This window comes from Hippichthys cyanospilos, chromosome 1, assembly GCF_059441005.1.
Source record: "Hippichthys cyanospilos isolate Australia breed blue-spotted pipefish chromosome 1, RoL_Hcya_1.0, whole genome shotgun sequence".
Classification (NCBI taxonomy): Eukaryota; Metazoa; Chordata; class Actinopteri; order Syngnathiformes; family Syngnathidae; genus Hippichthys; species Hippichthys cyanospilos.
The window spans coordinates 14,681,303-14,696,466 of NC_142369.1; the positions used below are offsets into that span (position 1 = coordinate 14,681,303).

At 38.6% G+C, this 15,164-nt stretch overlaps 3 protein-coding genes across 3 annotated transcripts in view; 2 read left to right on the forward strand and 1 right to left on the reverse strand.

The window, feature by feature from the left end:
* Positions 1-1,186: 1,186 nt before the first annotated feature.
* On the forward strand, positions 1,187-4,907 carry LOC148429373 (uncharacterized). Its single transcript, XM_088422015.1, has 8 exons — positions 1,187-1,298; positions 1,934-2,107; positions 3,060-3,238; positions 3,315-3,408; positions 3,788-3,857; positions 3,931-3,967; positions 4,054-4,117; positions 4,543-4,907. Exons 1-8 carry the CDS (start codon positions 1,266-1,268, stop codon positions 4,717-4,719), a joined length of 828 nt encoding a protein of 275 aa, XP_088278141.1. The 5' UTR covers positions 1,187-1,265; the 3' UTR covers positions 4,720-4,907.
* Positions 4,908-5,316: 409 nt separating this feature from the next.
* LOC148429374 (uncharacterized) lies at positions 5,317-10,746 on the forward strand. The gene is made up of 8 exons (XM_088422024.1): positions 5,317-5,460; positions 7,275-7,439; positions 7,508-7,686; positions 7,752-7,845; positions 8,880-8,949; positions 9,024-9,060; positions 9,137-9,200; positions 10,440-10,746. The coding sequence occupies exons 1-8, from the start codon at positions 5,437-5,439 to the stop codon at positions 10,596-10,598; spliced, it is 792 nt and encodes a 263-aa protein (XP_088278150.1). The 5' UTR covers positions 5,317-5,436; the 3' UTR covers positions 10,599-10,746.
* The window catches only part of LOC148429375 (uncharacterized), a 53,877-nt gene continuing 49,441 nt past the window's right edge, over positions 10,729-15,164 (reverse strand). The window contains exons 58-61 of the mRNA XM_088424724.1: positions 13,461-13,632; positions 13,271-13,380; positions 12,933-13,151; positions 10,729-11,763 (exon numbers count right to left, since the gene is read on the reverse strand). Coding sequence (XP_088280850.1) covers positions 11,617-11,763; positions 12,933-13,151; positions 13,271-13,380; positions 13,461-13,632 — 648 coding nt within the window. The 3' untranslated portion in view covers positions 10,729-11,616. The remainder of the gene's footprint in view (positions 11,764-12,932; positions 13,152-13,270; positions 13,381-13,460; positions 13,633-15,164) is intronic.

The following is a 15,164-nucleotide window of genomic DNA, read 5'->3' on the forward strand; positions in this document are numbered from 1 at the left end:
TGCTGTTGTTGTTCAATGGTAAATGAACAAACTGCAAACACTTTTGGTAACCGTTCAGGTATTTGTACTCGATAGTTTATTTACTTTTCTCTATTTACTTTTCAAAACAAACATGTATCTGCACTTTTTTAGTAATTCTCTTTGAAAATCAGTTGGACTTTTCTGACCTTCCAGTAAGGAGAAGTAAAGTAAACAGCAGTTAGGATGTTGATTGAAATTTTTAAATCTTATTAGGTGCTGGGAAAAAGTACTTTGTTATTTTTTTTATTTAAATGTAGCAAACTTGTGTTCTGTGTCAAACTAAAAACAACCAGCATTTGACATTCAAATAGTATGAATGTAGATGTGGTTAATTTTTTTTTTACAATTTTTAGTTCTTTAATTATTTACTTATTTTATTTTACTTAGTTCACATCAATAAAGACTATATAGAAAATGTTTTGATGGCATAAAAACACTTAGTTTTTATCCATTTGCCATTTAACTTTATTTGTTCCATTTCCCTCAGTTCAAACACTATGTAAAGGTGTGAGGGTGGACAATGGCCACCCCTGGTCACCACGTAGCTCTGCCCCTGCTACTTGTGCAGAAACAGACCAACAAAACATTCAAGCCATTCCGGATGTAAGACATCCATCCGTTTTAATTCGAATCACTGGTGAGCTGGAGCCAAACAATACAGAGGACACACCCGATGATGTGCTACAGTCTTAACAACTTCACTGGAAAGTCGATGTATCATTTTAGTTTTAAAGTTGGGCAGTTTTGAGTTTTATTATCGGTTTGTTTATGGATCACACAATGCCAAAGGTGTCTTTTACGAAGATATACTGTATAAATAAAAGGTGTCATCATCAAAGGTGAAGACTGCGCTCCAGACGGAGGCTCTGCAAGGTCTACCTCAGGTTTCACAATTCCTTCGACTGTTCACCGTCACTTTTTACACAATTTATGAAGCCTGGTTTAAAAGATGCTTACAAATATCGTTGATATAAATATTGTACATACGTTTTTTATATATACAGTACGTGGATGTAAGTTTCCTAAATTTCCTGCTCAATTTGAATTGTCATTAGTTGAAATTTGATGATCTTTGTGACATACAGCAAGAATGAGTGTTAAACCTTCCCGTTTAATTATGTTTTCCATGAAAAAAAAGAAAGGAACTAAAGCTCCACCCAATCTGTGCTAGGTGTGTTTATCGCTCTACCTCTGACCATTTGTCAAGGCTGACTGCGTGACAGGCAGACACGTGGTGCAAGTTTATGGAAATGTTAGCCTCACGTGACGCTTTAAAAGTAAGTTTCTTCAATTAATTCAATTTTAAATTTATTTTTCTGATATTCACTCCACTTTGACCGTTTTTTTTCTCCGCCTGAAAATAGCATGATAGCGGGCACCCGCAGAATGGAGGCTGAAAGCGGCAGTACGTGTTTTGCATTGAACATAGTATGTGTATATGTTAATTATCGAGCTGCAACGTGAACTTTGTTCAAAGCACGATGTGGCATTCTATTAATATTCTTGTATATGCGTTAATCTTCACAGGAATTTCCTTAGATTTATAGACTCTGCATACTCATCTGTAATTAAACATGACATACAACATGTACAGTATTTACAAATTAAACACGGGCTTATCTGAAATAATTATTTATTATGAATGCAGCTCGGGATTGCCCCGCAGGGGATGTGTGTTCAGTTTTGATGTTGTATTATAAACAAACATCTTTCAAAATTACACACATTGGACTTACATTTTCTTTTAAATCTCAAAATTATCACAAAGCATTCCACAGTCTAAAAAACTGTGGACCATATTGATGACCACCGGATGAGAAGTTCCGTTTTGTCCGGGTGTCGCTTTGATGGGTGAAAAGGTCATTTCATAGTTTGAAAGTGACCTATTTCTTGGACGATTCGTCTTTTTCAGGTGACTTCCCTGAAGGGAAAAGTGACCCTGATCACAGGTGCCAGCTCAGGTATCGGTGCAGGTACAGCTGTCCTGTTTGCTAAACTGGGAGCAGTTCTAGCTCTTAATGGCAGAAATGTGGATAATCTGAAGAAAGTGGCCAAGGAGTGTGCTGAGTGTGATGGAGGAAGTGAGGTATGGATGTTTACCTCTCTGATTTTAATTTTAATGAAACTTTGTGAACTTATTAATAGTTATGGTTCAACACATGTCAAATTTGAAATCAATCAAAGCAGAGGTTTGGTAGGCGCGGCCTGCCAAATTTGAACATTTTTGGCAAAAAGTGTTGCGGCCACCTTCTTTGAACCCTTATATATCAGGAACTACTTGGCCAATGTTCACAAACATGTTGTGTCAGAAAGAATACAACAAATTGGTAATCATTTATATATATTAGGACTTAGGTGGGAAACTCAACGCCATTTCACACTGGTAAAAATTATATTAGGCTGGGAAAGCATTGGCTTTTGTCATGCAAACATGTGCGAAACAATGTAGTTGGATGATAAGTAGTTGGATGACAAAGTGCTTGATTTGACATACAGGTACAAACGGTAGCTGGCTTTTTAGCCACACTTTGTTCCAATTGCACACGCTTGGCATTCTCTAGTCTCCTAAAAAGGTTTTCACTTGCTTAGTGTGCCTTATCATGATTTATTAGTGGAACTTCTTGCTTTATCAATGCGCTTGGAGCCATCAGTTGTGCTTTGCTAAAGTCAGCGTGATACACAGGCCATTGGACAACTGTTAACATTCATTTTATGGACAACAGTTAAAGTTCATTTTATGGCAAGAGCAAAGAGAATCGAAGGAGTGGCCATCATCATCAATCGAAAGAGAAGATGTCTCCAACAATCTGCACTGTATGTACCAGTCTTTTAAACAATTATAGATTTGTAATCTTCATTGCATTCTCTTTCCAACAATAGTGGTTTTGTGAGGGTTGGCCCAATGGTTCCTGAGATGTAACTGTTAAAATAAAGATGGTCATATCTCTTCTAAACCCCTGCTCCAAATGACCTAAAACTTGAGATGGAATGACCAATTTATTAAAGCCTTTAAGTTTAGCTACTGACGTTTTGCGCAGCCCTTGCTCATACCCGGCGACCTGACAGAGGAGGACACAGTGAAAAGGACGGTGGAGGAAATCATCTTGCGTTTCGGTCGACTGGACGTCCTGGTGAACAACGCCGGCATTCTAGAATTGGGCGGCATTGAGACATCAGACCAAGCAGCGTACGACAGAGTCATGAACGTTAATGTCAGGTGGGCGTTGTTATGGAGACCTATTCGTACTGGTGACAGTGCTGGAGGTAGTTATAGGTTAATATTTTCTTTCTAGAGCTGTGTACCAACTGACCCAACTCTGTGTGCCTCACTTGATCAAGACCAAAGGCTGCATTGTCAACGTATCAAGCATCGCTGGACAGCGACCGGTATGGATATTATCGGTGGTGGGAATCTCAATCCACATCATGATTGGACATTGGATGATAAAAAAAAAAAAAAAAAAGTTATTAATTATTTAATAATTATCAACTGAATGCACTTTTTTTACCGCTGGGAAATGTCTTAATACGTTTAGTGTCACTCAACAAAGATTTTCTTTTTGCATCCAACACTGTCAAGAAATTGCTTGCACCCCAAAATGACTGCAAAAAACAACTAAATAACTACATATTAGCCTTAGCATATACTGGCTACATATGCACAAGGTATTATGATTTCATGACCAGCTGAAGGCCACAAATAATCCCCAAATTGCTCTGCAGATACATCTACTTGAGAACTTGTTTTGGTCTGTTGTCATTACAGTCTTCCACTGCCCTATCATATTGTATGTCTAAGGCTGCCATTGACCATTTCACACGATGTGTTGCTCTGGGTGAGTCAGTAGCTTTATCTAAACATACCTAAAAAAAAAAGACATGTTTTAATATATATGCTTTTGATTTCAGAGCTGGCACCAAAGCAAGTTAGAGTCAACTCTGTGTGGTATGTTTAATGTTTAAGCTTGTGTCCACTGGAATTTCTGCAAAGGACACTTTTAGATCCCTTGGCTGTATGTGTTGATTCCACAGTCCTGGCATTATTCCCACCGAGGTTTTCAAGAGAGCAGGAATGGACGAGAAGCGGAATGCTGAGGTAAAGACAGTGGCACTTGTTGCTTTTTAAACTGCAATTGAACTAATCACGTTATAATGAGGATAACAATTTGTTTTGAGTGACCCGAGGAACCTCCATGGTCCAACAATTTGGATTGGAACCAAAATTTGCGAAAAGTGTGCTTAAGAAATATACCAATATAAGCAATATATAATTGTACAGGTATTGGTGAATATACTTGTACAAATGCTCCGATACTACACATGAATACCGCTTCACCAACCGGACAGACTCTGTACTTTACTTACATCTTGTACCACTATATTAATTATGTTATGTTATTAGATGCATTGATCAGTCTATAACAGTTGTTTTGATATTATCACAGGTTGTAAGTCACCCAGCTTGTCATATATTGTTGAATAAATAGTTTTTTTCAATTGTCTCTTCTTTTCTGCCTTCAGTTACTTGAAGAGTCCAAGCAGATTCACGCACTCGGCCGACCGGGTGAAGTGGACGAAGTGGCCCACGGCATTGCCTTCCTGGCATCGGACGCCGCCAGTTTCATTACTGGAGTCAACCTTCCCATCGATGGGGGCCTCCATGCAATGGGCCCAAGGAAAACTTCAACACTAAAATAATATCTTAACAGTGTGTGTTCATAACTTTTCAGCGCAACCAATTTAATAACAAAGTACAAGCAGCATGGCTTCGGTAAAATGTCAGACACTTCTCTGACAATGTCATGGAATATCTTTGAATTTTTTAAATGAATATGTTCTATTGGAATCCATGCCAATAAAATAAACTCTGCAGGTACCTACCTATACTTTCTGTTTTGGCCAATGAATGTGGGGGCAGGCAAATTGGTTAAAGGGACTCTTTTAATTGGCTGAATATCTGTGCTTGTGTTATAATTTTGTACTTAAAATTAATGTCAGCAGTATAAATAACCCACAAAATGACTAATGGCTAATTTCACAGGGTTGTTTTAGACAGCTATTGAGCCGTCATAGAAACAGCCAGTATGGTTCAAGCTTGCGTAATAGTTAGCTAACACTTATTTGTACATTTTAATTTATTTTAAAAATGTTAATAAAAATGTTCTGTGGATATATTTTTATAATGTTTTAATAACTATTTTTTAAGATGGAACATTTTCATTATTTTTATTAGCACAAAATTATCCGCAATATTTGCTCTATGAAGTACAAGTTGGCCCTTTGGTGACATAATCCTGTTAAACCAATCGTAGCTCGAGTCTGAGCTCTACCCGGAAGTCGCTGCGCGTGGCTCTGCTCGTGAGATTCACGTCAGTAAATTGTCCAAGTTGATTTTTCCACTGCCTCGGAAGCCAAATGGCCTCAAGCGACGAATATAAGGTAAGTTACTCTGCATCTACGCCTTGTATCCACGGGACATGGAGTTACTGTTATCTTATGATGTATAACAGAATGAATACGGTCAGCGATGCATAAAAAAAAAATGCAACTGTTAATTCACGTATAAAGCGAGTGAAAGTTTAACTGAATATGACTAGAAAATAAATATATAGAATATATAGAGAACTTTTTCACATCATGTATTAAAGCCATCTATCTTACTGTTCTTAGTTGGTGTACAAATAAGTTCGATCACTATTACTGAAATGGGTTTTTGGTGTTGCCTTTAAGGTCACCCAAAACTTTAGAATTCTCAACTGTAAGTTAGATTAATAGTGTATTTTCTATGTATTGTTTTTCATTATTTTATGACTAAAAGGTTAATTTAATAAAAAAAAACATCCATGACAATAATGACAAAATAATTGTCATCGAAATAAATGTTTATTTGTTTTGGTTGTATTTTGAGTTCATTTTATTCCAAATTAACTTTTTTTTTTTTTTTTTTTTTTTACAGTACAACTCTAAATTGTGCTTAGGTGTGATTGGGTGCATGAAAGCTTATTTGTCGCTGTGTGCCCTGCAAATGCTTGGCAACCAGTTCAGGGTGTCTCCTGCTTACTGCCCGTAGACCATAGATGTCAAACTCTAGTCCTCGAGGGCTGGTATCCTCCCATGTTTTCTGGTTTTCTCTCCCCAACACACCTGATGTAAACAATTAGCTTATTAGCAAGCTCCACGGGAACTTGGAATTGATCCGAATCATTTGAATCATGCATGTTTGAGAGAGCAGGTTCGAAAACATGCAGGATAACAGCCCTCGAGGACTGGAGTATGACACCTTGACAGTGGATGGAATACAGCAATGGCCATTTTTCATAGACAGTACAGAATATAAATGTGTCTAAATGTGTTGCAGCACTTTTTTCTTCAATGATTTGCTTGAAAGTATCAAAGCACCGCAACGTAGATTTTACCACTTAAGTTAGCGGATGATGTGGCTCTATACAGCTCTTTTAAGGGACACTGAAGTAAATAAAATCACACGTTCATTGCTTCAATTGTATTTATGTCTGTTTCAGAATGTTTTCCCTGAAAAGAGAAAAAGTAATATCATAGTTCTTGAGAGAAATTGTAATTAGTGATGCTTCCCATAGCCGTTGAAACCCCAAATATATTGTGCAACCATGGTTATATAAGCTGTTTTTCACTAACTTGTTTTTGGTCAGGGCGATTTGACTGTTTTGCTATCTTGTTTCCATAACAAAGAAGAACATTGTTGTGGGAAGTTGACAGGTATTATTGTAAAAGATGTTTTCATGAAAGGAGAACACTATTGAGCAAGATGTTTCTCAGAGCCTGAAGGACACACTTAAGTGTCAATATCAAATCGGGAAACAGGTGCTGCGGCGCCAGGGCGGACGGGTAGGCCACCTGCCCTTCCTCGTGCACGCAACTAAAAAATACAAAAGAGATATGCAGAGTACAAACAAGTAGAGTCTGCTGCGGGTTGCGTACGGACGCCCAGCCGGTTGACAAGCGGAGCTCTGCTTGGGTGTTGGCTCTCCACCTTCTCTGCATAGGTAAGAGGCTCATATGATGATTTCACGCAATGTCAACTGTATTTGAGAACTTGCATTTGGTCAAAATAAATATGCCAGTTATTTGGGCTAAATAGCATTTGGGAACGTTGGTCTTTTGTTGAGTGTTGTCTTTGTCTCCTGAGCGCCGACCGGCACCGATCCTTTCAACAAAACAGTTCTGAAGCTATCCATTGAATGTTATGTATTGCTTGAAAGTTCTGTCTTTTTCAGGTGACTTCCCTGAAAGGAAAAGTGACCCTGATCACAGGTGCCAGCTCAGGTATTGGTGCAGGTACGGCTGTCCTGTTTGCTAAACTGGGAGCTGTTTTAGCTCTCAATGGCAGAGATGTAGAGAGTCTAAAGAAAGTGGCCAAGGAGTGTGGGGGTGGATCTGAGGTATAGATGCACACATTTACGATGCCTGTTCTAAAATCTTTAAGCATAGCTACTCATGTTTTGTGCAGCCCTTGCTTGTGCCCGGAGACCTGACGGACGAGGACACGGTGAAGAGGACGGTGGAGGAAGTTATCGCGCGCTTCGGCCGACTGGACGTCCTGATAAACAGCGCCGGCATCTTGGCCATGGGCGGTATCGAGACGTCAGACCTAGCAACCTACGATAGGGTCATGAACATCAACGTCAGGTGGGTGTCGTTGTGGAAACGTACTCATGCCTTTCATTTAGTTCTTATTGATACTTGCTTTCTAGATCTCTGTACCACCTGACCCAACTCTGTGTTCCTCACCTGATCAAGTCCAAAGGATCCATCGTCAATGTATCCAGCGTCAATGGACAAAGATCGGTAGATATAGGCTTAAAACCGCCGTCTTTATGAACTCACTGGCCACTTCATTAGTTCTAGAAACCCTTGCACTTGTGGTGGCAGCACTTCAACGTACACCACGTGTCATGAACTGCGCGAATCTGTGCACGTGGCACATATAGCATCCATGCTAAATGAAGAAATCAACAAACGCAACCCCCATCCCCACCACCTTTGACGGTCATAGATGTCCAAGGCCCATTTTACCTGTGATTGAGATATATATATATATATATATATATAGATAGATAGATAGATAGATAGATAGATACTTTATTCATCCCCGTAGGGAAATTCACATTTCCAGCAGTATCCTCAAGTCGAGATATAAAATATGAGAAATAAAATACACAAGATACACATAAGTCCAGTACAGAAGTATACTTAAGGTGCTTGTTAACAGTGTAAACAGAATAGTGTGAATCGTTGGAGTCTAGTGCAAGTATAATTAAGGTGCTTGTATAAAGTGAATAGTGCAGTGCAGAGTATGAGGTTTTGAGTTTAATGTGAGCTTTTACTGCCCCGGGTGGAGTTGAAGAGCCTCATGGCATGGGGGAGGAATGATCTCCTCAGCCTGTCCGTGGAGCAGGACAGTGACAGCAATCTGTCACTGAAGCAGCTCCTCTGTCTGTGGATGATGCTGTGTAGTGGATGCGTTGGATTGTCCATGATTGATAGCAGCTTGTTTAGCGCTCGTCGCTCAGCCACAGTTGTCAGACTGTCCAGCTCTGTGCCCACAACCGAGCCCGCCTTCCTCACCAGTTTATCCAGACGCGAGGCGTATATATATATATATATATATATATATATATATATATATATATATATATATATATACACACACACACACGCACATATTTGTGTGTGTATGTATGAATGTATGCGCGTGTCAGTGTGTATTGTAAGTACAGAATTGTTTGATACAAGCTTGTAGTGTTCAGTAAGAAGTGTCCAGTGAGCATGAAAATAACTATCTATACAATGGTTGCAGTCCATTGTTATTGTCATTGTAGTTCCCCGGCGTCCTGGCCTATTGTATGTCCAAGTCGGCCGTGGACCAATTCACTCGATGTGTCGCTCTGGGTGAGTCAGCAGTTTTATCTAACAATGCTCTATGAAAGAAAGTAGAGGAATCAGAGAAGTGCTTTTCATTTCAGAACTGGCGTCCAAGCAAGTTCGAGTAAACTCCGTGTGGTATGTTAATGACCTTGTGGTCTCCCAAATTGCTGAATGGGACATTTTTTGATCCGTTTGTGTTTTAATTCCACAGTCCTGGTGTGATTGTTACAGAAGTGCACAAGAGGGCAGGACTGGATGAGGAGCAGTATGTAAAGGTAAAGACGGGCATGTGTATGTTACATTTAAAAGCACTCATGATCTACAGTCGCACTGTGTCAAATACACATGTAGACCAAATACAGTAAAGTATTAGAGCCTTTGCCTTTAAATATGCTTCTCACTCTCCCAACTTTCTCCTCACGTTCTCGGGTCCATGTTTAGCGTGTCACCAAACAGCACAGTGGCTTCTTGTCACCCGTTAAATGGCGTTTGAACACAACTTGGTTCAGCATGTTCCAACGGTCAAATTATTTTCAATCTCTTCTGTTCATTTTTCGGGGGTTCTAGACTGTTTTATGAGTGTTTTTCAAAAAATAATTTGGCTTAAGCAAATCGCATGTTATCGTTACATGTTTACTTTGTCTATAACTGACTTTTTTGCCTGTTGTTTAATAGAGAAAAATTGCACTGTATGTAATCTATAGCGTTTGCCCACCAGTCAACATGAACTCTTATGCGCCCTCTAGTGGTACATGAAAGAGTCATTATACAGTTCAGTTACATTTAACTTGGTAAGTTTAAAACAGTAGCATATCATTTTATCATAAAGGATGTTTGTTAAATAAAATAATTAATTGTAATTAAATACCAAAAATTGTAATTGAATAATAAAAGAATCAGTTTTTGTCATTGTCCTATTTAGTCACTGTGGCTTGTAATTATATCAAACAAATTTTTTACATTGTTTATAAACACTTAGATTACCTGCAGTTGTCGGTCATCTAATATTTGTTTTCATGGTGTTACATGGAGAGAGCAGGTTTTTTTTTCCTTTTTTTTTAGTTGATAACATGGTATAAAACGAGAAACAACAGTTTATATTCAACAAGCAACCCATTGTGAAACTTTTTTTTTTCAACCAGGTACCACCTAACCAGCGCAAAGCACATTTTACAGTATATCCCTAGGCATATTTTATTCAGCAGTGTGACAATGTGTAACATTAGCATCACATCCATATACAATAAAATTTAACGTAATTAAGGCTTTCAAAGTTTTGCAAAGTAGTCACTTTAACACGAGCTATAAGTTGCTTCATGTTTCTATTAATTTGCTCTTATTTTGAAAAAAGTCTAGTGAATTCTATTTGCTTAGCCTGATACTTGTAGAAACCCTGTTAGAATCTCGCAGTGCTTTTTGTGCTCCCCAAGATACCCGTATCCCAATTCGAGCACCAGTGTGATATCGTACGGTTGAAGTAAACAATAGCTTTTCAGACTTTTTCTTTCTTTCAGTTCCTAGAAAAGTGCAAGCAGACTCACGCACTTGGGCGGGCAGGCGAAGTGGACGAGGTGGCCCACAGCATCGCCTTCCTGGCATCCGATGCCGCTACCTTCATTACCGGAGTCAACCTCCCCATTGACGGAGGCCGCCATGCTATGTGTCCACGTTAAAATTTCACAGAATCGTTAAAACTAAGTTTAAGATTTGTTTTTCCGAGTTCAAATCTTTGTCTTGGTCCAAATGTAAATGAACAGTTAAATGGTGCTAAAAATAAAATTGAAAACGGTAGCTTTAAAAAATACAATTTATTGAAACGAATGTGGCCAGCGTGCATATTTTATGTCGTATTCCCATGGAGTACAGAACTCTTACTGCACCAGGTTAGGTACACTTGCACAATGTCATGTAAAAGAAGTCATTCTCGTTTTTTGTTGCATTATTTCAAACATGTATTTGATTGTAATTCAATTAAAGACAATTATTTAATGAGCGAAATGAATGAAGATTGATCACAATTAGCATTACCATCTTGTCAACGTTACAAATTATACAGGACCCTAAACATGACCTTACAAAGATACTCTATCGTTCAGTTAGGTTTAGATTCACAACAATTGGCTTTGTAAATTGCGGTTGTATTTTTGCAGTGTCGTATAAGTCCACAGAATTGAGTGAGAGCAGTTTTTATAGGCAGAATTTTCATCATCTTTAACTGTGCAAGTGTCCCTAATTTTGTGGCCAGTGTGAGTACCCTAATGAGGACCTCTCAGAGGCACCGTACGAGGTAGTATCTTCACACCTGATTGTGAGAAGACATCTGAATGAGTGATGCACACAATAACAACTATTGCACTTTATATTACAACATACAGTACATACACAGTTATAAATAATACATTATCACATTTATAAATGCACCTTCATTATTTCTGTACAACCAGAGATTGGTCGAGCCAAAACGATGAAATGTTCTGTTCGTTTCCTTCCGTCCAGGTAATTCGAAGCTTGTGGCAAGTCAATGGAGAGGAAGCATAGTCACTTTATTCCAAAGGCGGATCAGTGCCAGAAGTCTTAAATGTTCCCGCCTCTGTTCCTGCAGTCCAAGCATATTTTCTGGAGAGTGATTGGTGTTCCTTGCAGTCCACAAGCGACCTCGCTCAGAAGGTCAGGGCTCCCCTTTACCGAGTTTCATAGGAAGCAAACAGGTCCAACCTCGAGGTAATAACGTGATCCAGGTTCTGTGGCGGGAAGATTGGATACGTCCACTATGGGGAGTAAATTAGGCTCCTGAGTCTGAAACACAAAGTGGGTCTGACGCCAGCGCCCGTCCTTGATCTGGGAACATTGTGGCAAAAAATAGATACTGTCACAGTACAGTAAAAGGCATCCTCAGTTTGATCTAAAAACATTGTTTTCCACCCTCATTGGAAGTTGTGCATCGAAACATAGGGGGCAAGTTTGACTTGAGCTAATGTCTGGAATAAGAGCTGGCCAATATGTATTCATTAATTCTCCGTTTTAAAAATCTACATTTTGAAAATAGCTCATTCTTGAAATCCTGATTTCACAAAAGGAGGAAAATGTTGGGTGGGTGGTTTACAAAACGTGTTTACAATGGGCACTAATTATTCAATTGTGGGATTTATAGGAATAACCCACTTATGTAGCCTTTTTTTTAGCATTAAAAAGTTAATATTTTGTCTAGGACAAACTGTCTTAGCATCAGCCATTTTAGATACTCCTTTAACCTAACACTTGATAACATTTGAAAAAATATATATAAATAAGTACATGGAATTGAATGTCTGGACTCTTAAAAACATAAAAGAAAAATTTTGGAATGAAATGAGTTCACTTAATAGCCAAAATATTTTTCCACGAACATCAAATCTTTTCATTTCTTTCTTTTTTTACACTTGCTATCGACCGAAAATCACATCACATCGCATCGCATCACATGCTACTGAGGTCTGTGGTTACAACCAATCAATCGTGGTTCAGCATATGAACGTCACATAACCAGCAGGTGAGCCATGATTGGTCATTACCTGAGCCTTGAGCACAGGTGATGTCAGTTTCTGTAGACATCAAGTACAAAAATGTGTTTTTTAAAAGTATTAATTGTACATGGATCATTTTAAGGTATGGATAATCTTTATGGAAAAAATGATCTTTTTACCGCTAAAATGTAAAAATAAATGGATTATCCCATTTAGCAAGTTAAGTGTTAAATTAGTTCTTTTTTGTGTGTGTGCATGATTTAGTATAAAACTAAATTAAACGTTTAAAGAAATGTTTTCGGAGTAGATTTTCTTCCATTAAAATTGTTATAGTTCCGAATGATTGATGAAATTTGATTTTTTTTGTTGGGAGTGACGGCAATATTGCCCAACCCAATTTGGATTGATGGTATACTCCCCTCCAGTCACAAAATGTATCATCATTTTTACTTTATATTTGAATTAAAGTGGTGCCATTAGGACAGCGACCCTGTGTGCGCATACCCAGCAGTCGTCTCTGGGAACGAGTGGTTCCAGAAGATCGCCTGCTCGGATCCTTTCCCCTGTCCAGGTCCTGAAGCTCACAGCTTGGCTGTGGTACTGCAAGGAGGGCCCCGCTGCCCAAATAGGCGTATTAAGGCAGTGGACCGTGATGTGCTGCACGGCCTCAGTGCTCAAAAGGTGTATGAAGTTCATCTGGATGCGACTGACCCCAATCTCCACCTGGAAGGTAAATCAGCATTCTCCTGATTGTATTCCCATATTCTGCATCCGTGTCAGTTTGAGCCAGGAAAAAACCTGCTATGCATTGACTTGCAGGTGCACATTGTTGTCCATCCAACCTTGGAGACGGTGACTGGTTTCAAGCATGTCTGTCCCCCAGCTGTGAAGTTGCACGTGACCTCGACGGTATCAGCATCACAGCCCAGATTTGGGTCGATCCAGTAAGTGCCTGGAAAAGCAAGCAACGGGAGATTATTAATCTGAAAATGATGCATCGATGTTACACTGTTTCGGTGGCTGTGACCCTACCGTCATACATCTTTCGGTCACAGTTGTAGAGGTCTCGACAGATGCGGGCTGGATTGTTGCGCTTCCCCAGTGGGTTTTTTAGACTGTGGATTAGCGAGCTAAGGTGCTCCAAAGTCCGGAAGATTTCCGTTCCCTGATCCAGCATGGGAAGTTCCACATTGTGGTGATTTAGCTTTGAACAGACGGCAACATTAGTATTTGAGTTAATGTTTTTAGAAACTGAAGAATTTGCAATTTCAGTTCAAACCCAGAACCCAGATTTGATTTGTGAACAAAATATGGTGGCTCGAACCATAGCCCAGTGGTTCACCTAACCACATTTATTCACATAATAGAACAGTAAACAAGAGCATCAAACTGAAATGAATGATTGCACTCATGTGAAACTATGATTTCTATTTTATATTCTTTATTCTTTATTCATATATTGTTTCTATTTATTGTTCATATTGCACCAAGTAGAGCAGCGCTCACCATTTCAAGACTCAAGAGTTTTATTGTCATTTGCATAGTAATACCACACAATGAAATTCTTATTCTGTTCACTTCCTCGAGCAGACTATGATACATTCCATAATCGAGCAAATAATAAGATAGACAATTAAAAAAAAAACTGTAATAGAGAAATAAGAGCAGTAATAATGAACCACTAATAAATGAATAGTTGTCTACAATGATTATGATGATATTCTATTCTATTCAATATCACATCCTTGATTCGAGATTTTAGTGCTGGCTAAACCAAGTGTTTCCAGATTGTCACAGATTTGTGTTTCATTATGGAGCTAGGAATACATTATATTTGGCCATTTAGTTGAAGGTAACCTTGAAGTTAGCTGACAAAATCAAATCTGAGCCATGATGCACATTTGTTAATCACCTTGGAAAAATAATTACCAGACAAAATTTTACAATTGTAACATAAAATTAAAAATTGATAGATTATGAGTTTAGTTAACGTTTACAACTGTATAGTGCTAATATGCTAAATTGACACGCTCTGCAAAAGTGGCGGTTTGCAGAAGTGAGTGTGCCCGAGTCCCATCTTTCATAACTTCACACTGAAGAGCCGTTCAGAAGACTCATTTTATACTCGATCGTCACATTACTAATTAAAACTGTTGAGTCAAGGCTACAACATGCTGGCAGTCGTCATTACTTCAATTAAACAACATGACAGTGTAGCTACAGTGAACAAACAAAAATTGTACAAAACCTTTCTTAACTGTTTGCCGCTAATTAGTTATTTCAGTGCCGAGACTTTCGTAATAAACGTAATGTGTGGTTGTTACAGTTGCAGTTGTTAAATAAAAATGTAAAAGAGAAAGTAATAAGAGTTGCGCTTGTAGGAGCCTACACAGTATGTACACGAAGAAGGGACTGTGCCGTTTCATTTTTTGAGCAAACATGGCACTGGCGATTCCGAATTCAATTTTCTGCGTAATACAGCTATATGCTTTCAGCAAGCCTGCCTGCTTACATTATTTCTCTCATTACATTTGCTGCAGATTGTGACCATGTACACTTTTTTGAGTAGCTGTAGAACTACTCCTGCATTTGGGGTAAACACAATACGATATAATGTTGTTGAAACATGTAATTAATATCAGGCAGTCAGTGAAGAAAAGTAATGATTATATTAAAAGCTTTTAAACATTTTATGTAGAGTGTATTATTAATTAATGCATTAATGCATTGTAATTA